Source organism: Pelodiscus sinensis, chromosome 3 (genome assembly GCF_052426305.1).
Source record: "Pelodiscus sinensis isolate ZL-2025 chromosome 3, ASM5242630v1, whole genome shotgun sequence".
Classification (NCBI taxonomy): Eukaryota; Metazoa; Chordata; order Testudines; family Trionychidae; genus Pelodiscus; species Pelodiscus sinensis.
Genome location: NC_143054.1, coordinates 198,911,063 through 198,918,048, shown reverse-complemented (window position 1 = coordinate 198,918,048; position 6,986 = coordinate 198,911,063). Strand labels below are relative to the sequence as shown.

General features: G+C 56.1%; 1 protein-coding gene across 1 annotated transcript; it reads left to right on the top strand.

Moving 5' to 3' along the window:
• The first annotated feature begins 509 nt into the window (after nt 1-509).
• On the top strand, nt 510-4,291 carry FOXA2 (forkhead box A2). The gene is made up of 3 exons (XM_075925800.2): nt 510-1,049; nt 1,763-1,832; nt 2,465-4,291. Exons 1-3 carry the CDS (start codon nt 955-957, stop codon nt 3,665-3,667), a joined length of 1,368 nt encoding a protein of 455 aa, XP_075781915.1. The 5' UTR covers nt 510-954; the 3' UTR covers nt 3,668-4,291.
• The last annotated feature ends 2,695 nt before the right edge of the window (nt 4,292-6,986 follow it).

Sequence of the window (6,986 nt, the reverse complement as noted above, 5' to 3'; positions counted from 1 at the left end):
CTATTCCTCGAGAAAGACCGTTTAATCTCTCATGAGCCGAAGCTGTTAAAGACACTTGACTTCGTTTAATGTCTCAAACAGCGGCTGAAGTATCCTCAGAAAATAAAGACAAGTTCCAGCCTTTGGTCGAACAACTGTGGCAAGAAGAGCAAGTAGTGTTCTCTCTGTCTGTCTGCCTGTCTCTCTCTCCATACACCATATCTATCTATCTATCTATCTATCTATCTATCTATCTATCTATCTATCTATCTATCTATCTATCTATCTATCTATCTATCTATCTATCTATCTATCTATCCCCATACACCTCCTCTGTCTGTCTGTCTGATTTCTTTCTTTCTTTCTTTCTTTCTTTCTTTCTTTCTTTCTTTCTTTCTTTCTTTCTTTCTTTCTTTCTTTCTTTCTTTCTTTCTTTCCCCATACACACTATCTCTCTCTCTCTCTCTCTCTCTCTCTCTCTCTCTCTCCATACACATCCATCCATCCATCCATCCATCTAAGAAAACAGGGACACGGGAAAAGAATCCCCCACTAGTTACAAAATGGACTCTCAATTAGCAGGCCCCGCGAGGAAGCTTGGCCGAGTGTGTCCCAGACCCATGACCCCGCGTCCCCTTCCCAGCGGGCTGCGTGGCGAGCTGGCCGGGGACGGGGCTAGTTCCCACGGCCAAGCGTTGGGATGCGGGGTCGTTCCCGCTGGGAAGGCGCTGTGGGTGAATTGGGACCTGGCCGGTAGTTCCTGGGGGCAGCCGCTGGCGCAGGAGACGCTGCTCCGGGCTGCGGGAGACAATCGCAGGTCCCGGGGCCCGGCTGTTGGCTCCCGCACCTTGCCCCTGTTTGTTTTAGTTACCTCGGCGGTGGCTGGGTAACCGCGGGCCAGGCTGCCCTGCCGCCGCCGAATGGGCGCTCCCCAGCCATTTCACCCCTTCCCAAGCCCCAGGCGGCGCGGGGGGAATGCGGCGTGATACCCCCGCCGCTGCTGCGGCTCGGTTCGGGAGCGGAGTGACGCCGGGTCGCGCGCGCCCGGAGCCGCGTCGGGAGGGCCGAAGGTGTGTAAACAGCCCGGATTCGAATTAGCGCCAGGCTCGGGCTGGGTGGCCGGCTAGCGAGCCCGGCAGGCCGAGCGAGCCCCGAGGGCCGTGCAGCCAGGCTCGCAAACCAGGAAGAGTCCAGAGCTGGGGAGGGAGCGAGGGAAGGGGAACTGCTGCGGTCCTCACTGCAGAGCACCCCACATGCCCTCCCCGCCCCCGGACAGAGGCCAAAACAGGGGCCCATCAAGGCCGGTCCAGCCGCAGCGCGCTCGCCCTGGGGCCCGATCCGGCCGCCCCCGCCGCGGGCAGGTGCCCTGTCGCTTAGGTGTGAGCTGATTATTCAAATCGGCTGCCTGGGAAGAAGGGATTGGAGGCCGGCCGGGGGGCCCCCCGGTGCTATATCTCCCAGGCCCCCACGTCACAGCAGCTGCATTCGTCCTGCGCCTCCTCCTTTCCCCAGCGCCTCCGGGCGAGTCTGGGCTGAAAAAAACCCCCCACCACTCACCCAAGCAGCGGCTGCAGGAGGAAAAAAAAAAAAAAAAAAAAAAAAAGCATCCACCCCAAGCTAGCAGCCTGCTCCCCTCCCCTCCCCTCGCAGGCAGGCAGCGCGGGAGTGAGTCTGGAGGGGAGGGAGGGAGGGCTGGGGGGGGTTGGTTTTTTTTTGGGTTGTTCTCTCTCCTGTCGTCGGTGGTGGCTGTTAAATTTTAAACGGCCATGCACTCCGCTTCCAGTATGCTGGGCGCCGTGAAAATGGAAGGACACGAACCCGCGGACTGGAGCAACTACTACGCCGAGCCCGAGGTAGGACGCCCGGCTGGCTCCTGGGGGGGAGGTGGGGGTGTGTGCCTGTCCCCCCCCCTCCCGAGCAGGGCGCGGGGCGGCTGCCGCGCCGGGTGAGCCGTGAGATAATATTAACTTTGTGCTCAAATATTGACTCGCGCCGCTTCCAAATCCTCTGCCCGGCCCGCGCTCTCCTCACAAAGTTGTGTTTGGCAGGGGAACCGCCGGGGGGGACCGGGGCGGGAGGGGGGCCAAGGCAGACCGGGGAGAAGTTTGTGGCTGGAGACGGGGTTTGGGGACGGAAGGGGGCAACGCGCAGGGGGCGATCCTGCGAGCCGAGCCAGCCGGCGGGTCCTGATCCTCGGATCCAGGGGGGTCGGGCGGCCAGCGGCTTGGGAGCGATTCCAGCCCGGCCAGCCCCCCCCCCCCCCCATCCCACTGCCCCAGCGCGGGGCGACCGCTCCCTCTCCCGGCGCTGCTTTTGCGGGGAGCCGCCGGCTGCGGTTCCGCCAGAGCGCAGCGCGCCCCGGGGCTTGGGGAGCGGGGGCAGGGGGGGGCGCGCTTGGGGGGCGCCCCAGCCCCCTCGCTCGGGCGGCCCGCACTGCCTGGCAGCGGCGTTAACCTCCCCCCTTCCCGCTCCTCTCCCCTCGCAGGGCTACTCCTCCGTGAGCGGCATGAACGCGGGCCTGGGCATGAACACCTACATGGGCATGTCGGCCATGAGCGGCGGCGGCGCGGCCAGCCTGGGCGGGCCCGGCTCCATGAACGTCTCCTACGGCGCCGGCATGAGCCCCTCTCTGGCCGGCATGTCCCCCGGGCCGGGGCCCATGGGCGGCGGCATGGGGGCCCACCTCAGCCCCAGCCTGAGCCCCATGGGCGCCCAGGGGGGCTCGCTGGCCCCCTACGGCAACATGACGCCCATGAGCCCCATGTACGGGCAGGGCAACCTGGCCGGCCGCGCGCGGGACCCCAAGAGCTACCGGCGCAGCTACACGCACGCCAAGCCGCCCTACTCCTACATCTCGCTCATCACCATGGCCATCCAGCAGTCGCCCAACAAGATGCTGACGCTGAGCGAGATCTACCAGTGGATCATGGACCTGTTCCCCTTCTACCGCCAGAACCAGCAGCGCTGGCAGAACAGCATCCGCCACTCGCTCTCCTTCAACGACTGCTTCCTCAAGGTGCCCCGCTCGCCCGACAAGCCGGGCAAGGGCTCCTTCTGGACCCTGCACCCCGACTCCGGCAACATGTTCGAGAACGGCTGCTACCTGCGCCGCCAGAAGCGCTTCAAGTGCGAGCGCAGCAAGGAGGCGGGCGGCGGGGGAGGAGCGGGGGCCGGGGGCGGCGGAGGAGGCGGCGGGGGCAAGAAGCAGCCGCCGCCGGCCCCCCAGGCGGCCCCCCAAGCCGGGGAAGGAGGCTCCGACAGCGCCGCCGAGTCCCCCCACCCCGGCGCCTCGCCCTGCCGCGAGCACAAGCGGGCCCTGGCCGAGCTCAAAGCGGGGACCCCCCCGCAGCAGGCCCCCTCGCCGGCCCAGCACCTGCTGGCCCCCCACCACCTGGCCCACCCGGCCCACCTCAAGCCCGAGCACCACTACGCCTTCAACCACCCCTTCTCCATCAACAACCTGATGTCCGAGCCGCCGCCGCCCCCCCACCCGCACCCCCACCCCCCCAAAATGGACCTCAAGGCCTACGAACAGGTGATGCACTATTCCGGCTACGGCTCCCCCATGCCCGGCAGCCTGGCCATGGGGCCCGTCACGAACAAAGGTGGCTTGGACCCCTCTGCGCTGGCCGGAGACGCCGCCTACTACCAAGGGGTGTACGCTCGGCCCATCATGAACTCGTCCTGAAAGGGCTCCCCGGCCCCACCCGCCTAGGGGACGGAGGTCGGCCCTCGCCGGCGTTCGTGGCTCCAGCTATTGTGTCTATTTTGTGTCCGGGACCGACCTCCGAGGACACGTTCCCAGCCCGGTCCAAAGGCCAACGGATCGGGCCCCGGATTGGCCCCGGAAGCCCCCGTTTCAATCGGAGACTTGGGGTGCTTTCTTGGGGGGGGAGGGGCGTTATTTGATGTCCTGGGCAGCGGAGGGTGGGGTCCTCTTTTTCGTTGCAGGGAGTTATAAATATATCTATTTTTTTTCCTGTGCGTGCGTGTGTGAAAGTGACGGAAAACTTAATTCGGTGTGAAACCAGGCTAGTTCGGAAAGGGAGGACCAAAAGTCTTGTCATGTTGTGTAAAAAGTGGGAGGGAAAAAAAACACCAAAAAAAGGTTAAAAAAAAAAGAGAGAAAAAAATCACAAAAAGAAAAAAAAAAGTCAGGCTAGATTGTTGTAATTGATACAAACGTTTGATGTTACCGGGCGAGTAAACTACTTGGATCTGATTAATTTATCGTTTCTGTATGCTTTATTTATGGCTTATAAATGTGTATTCTGGTCCCAAAGAGCCAGATTTTCACAAAAACTATATTAAAGTGTTATTGGCGTTTTTTCCCCCTGAATCTTTTTTTCCCGGATTTTCCCATTTGTTTCTGCCCCGCTGGAGGGGGGAAAAAAACGCTGACAAGGAAAACGAAAAACGAATGGATTCCCTTTTTATTTCAGATACTAATATATTTATTTTTTTTAAAATCTCTACCTAGGCTTGTATCTTTGTGTGTATTTATTCTTTCTGAATAGCATACATTCATATATGGAAAGAATGTAAAACTTTGTTTTATAAGATACAATATATTTGTATATATTATGAGATATATCTTTATTAATATATATTTAATAGATTATATAGCTTATATATAATACGTACTATATCTTATAAGATATATACACATATGAAAAATATAAACTGTCTAGGCACATCTATAAAAAGATACACTACATATCGATTAAAAGAATCGTATAAGCTACATACAGAAGACACACACATGAAAAGTAGATGACCGCTTAGATTTTGTTCACGGTTGTATGAAAAAGTTTGAAACAGTTACACGGATGCGCTCCGGGTTTCAGCGGCTCGGGATCTAAAGCAAAGGGAGCGCTTGAGAATTCACCACGTTTGGATATTTCACGTTTTAAGCCAAGCCGCGAACCAAACCAGACCAAGGACCAACCCGCCTTTATAGACCCGGGATTTTCATGTAATGACTGCCCTTGGACACAACCCCCTCCTCTCTCCCTCTTCTCTCCCCCCCCCCCCAGTTCAGACCGGGGAGTCCACCTGAAATCCAGGCGCTGTAAAACTCACTGGCGCCAGGTGACTCGCTGTCCTTGGAGTCATGAACTTTGGAGTTTGCACACAGCTTGAAAGGGGTCAGCGGGCGCAGGGCGGCGGGAGCTGTCGCGCACTATGGCTCCGAGACCAGGGGGGCGGCTGGGTGAAGGCGGAGAAGCCCAAGCTTTGGGGAAGAGGGGAGGTTTAGGGGACTGGGGCCTCGCCAAAGGCCATCGGCTCCTGCCCCTTGGAGCGCCCGCTGCCCGAAGTGCGAAGTGACCCCGAATGGAGCGGGCCTGCCCACACGCGAGTCTGCGCGACATATTTTCACGCCAATATGCACGCGGGGCGCCGGGATTTCGCTGGGAATTTTACCAGAGAACTTCAGGATCGGGCCCGTGTTTATTGGGGTCAAGTCCCAAGAACCTAAAATCGCAGTCGGGGAATGCGCGGCTGGCACCTTCCGCGCGTAAATCCGGAGCGGTGACCCAAAGCGAGGGGTGCCCTGGAGCCCAAACATTAGAAGCTGTTTCCAGCCTATTACACAAGTATTCACATGGCTTCCTTAGCCCTGTGTGGTGAATAAAGTCTCAGAGGGATAGCCGTGTTAGTCTGGAACGAAACACAAATTAAAACAACCAAGCGCCTTAGAGACAGACCAAAAATGCTAAATTCCTGAGCTTTCTTGGGCACACCCCACTTCTTCAGAGGAGTGAGCAAAGCAGAAAGAAACCCGTTCCTATTTCTGTATGCGAAGGAAAACAATTTCATAGCTACACCCCCCCCCCAAAAAATTAATAGTCGCTCTCTGTGTTTTCAACTCTTTAATCCCCGTAGAAACGAACTGAGCGATAGTGAAAATAGTGAAATTTGTGTGTGAGACTATTCCCGCTAACAAGACACACGTTTAATAGTGAAAATACAGTGGATTTCATGTAAAGCATATTCTGGCGGAGGGGAATTGTTGCCACATTGTTTACCCACCCACGAGTCCACATTTCTTCGCATAAAGTAGAAGAAAAAAACACGTTCAAACAGGGTAAATTTGCGTTTCTCATTGCCACAAACACCCATATAGGTAGGGAAGATTGCCCAAATAATATAACAGGGTCTAAAGAAAAAGAATCGACGTTGCCTTGAAAGAAACCCAGCCTAATTGTGGATTAGTTACATAACAAGAGACAGCTTCGTGGAGCTCTTTGATTAGCATATAATTAGTTTTTGGGGGTTGGGAGCACTGTAATGCCCCGTATCTAGACACGTACCGCTGCCACGGGTCCCTGTAAAAATGACACTGTGTAGGGAATAAATCATCTATAATACACAGCGGTGGTCACTGTATTTTTCCCAGGGTAGCGTCACTGCATGAAAGCAAATGAGCTACAAGCCAGTATGGATTTTGCAAAGCAAGAGAGAGGGGCTGAGGGGTTTGGGTTTTTTTTAAACTTCTCGCCCTGAAAACAATTCTCTGTCTGCTCAAAACAACAGCCCGTGGCTGCAAAATTAAAAAAACCCCAAAGCCCCCCAAAAGCCAAAACCCTTTTCCCGGCGCTAAATTCATTCAGTTCCCCGGCCACTTGTTGTTTTTCCCACGCGTTGAAGGCGTCATAGATTTGCTTTCCAAAATAACAGTCAAATCCTTCTTAAAACTCCGCATTGTGCAGGGACAGAGCAGGAGGGTGGGGGTGGGAAGGAGGAGAAGGAAGAAAAAAAAAACCCTTCCAAAAACAAAACCCAACTCGGATCCAGCCCGAAATCTGTCCGTCTCTCCCCTGCGAGGACACACACGTTGTGAACCAAAGCATAAAATGTGTTTCATTAACGTACAAAAGGCTCCCGCTGGGCAGGCGAATAGGAGCGGAGAATGGGGCTGATTTGGGAACAATGAGGACGCTTCTAACCTGTTATGTTCTGTATCACATGCCCATTGTTAAAGGGTCGTTTTAAACGACTTAGCG

Bases quoted from the DNA above. Each gene is read 5' to 3' on its own strand.
- FOXA2 (XM_075925800.2), top strand. From the start codon at position 955: ATGCGGCGTGATACCCCCGCCGCTGCTGCGGCTCGGTTCGGGAGCGGA. The intron at 1,050-1,762 runs GTGTGTAAACAG...CTCCGCTTCCAG, and splicing joins CCGCGTCGGGAGGGCCGAAG to TATGCTGGGCGCCGTGAAAA. The intron at 1,833-2,464 runs GTAGGACGCCCG...CTCCCCTCGCAG, and splicing joins ACTACTACGCCGAGCCCGAG to GGCTACTCCTCCGTGAGCGG.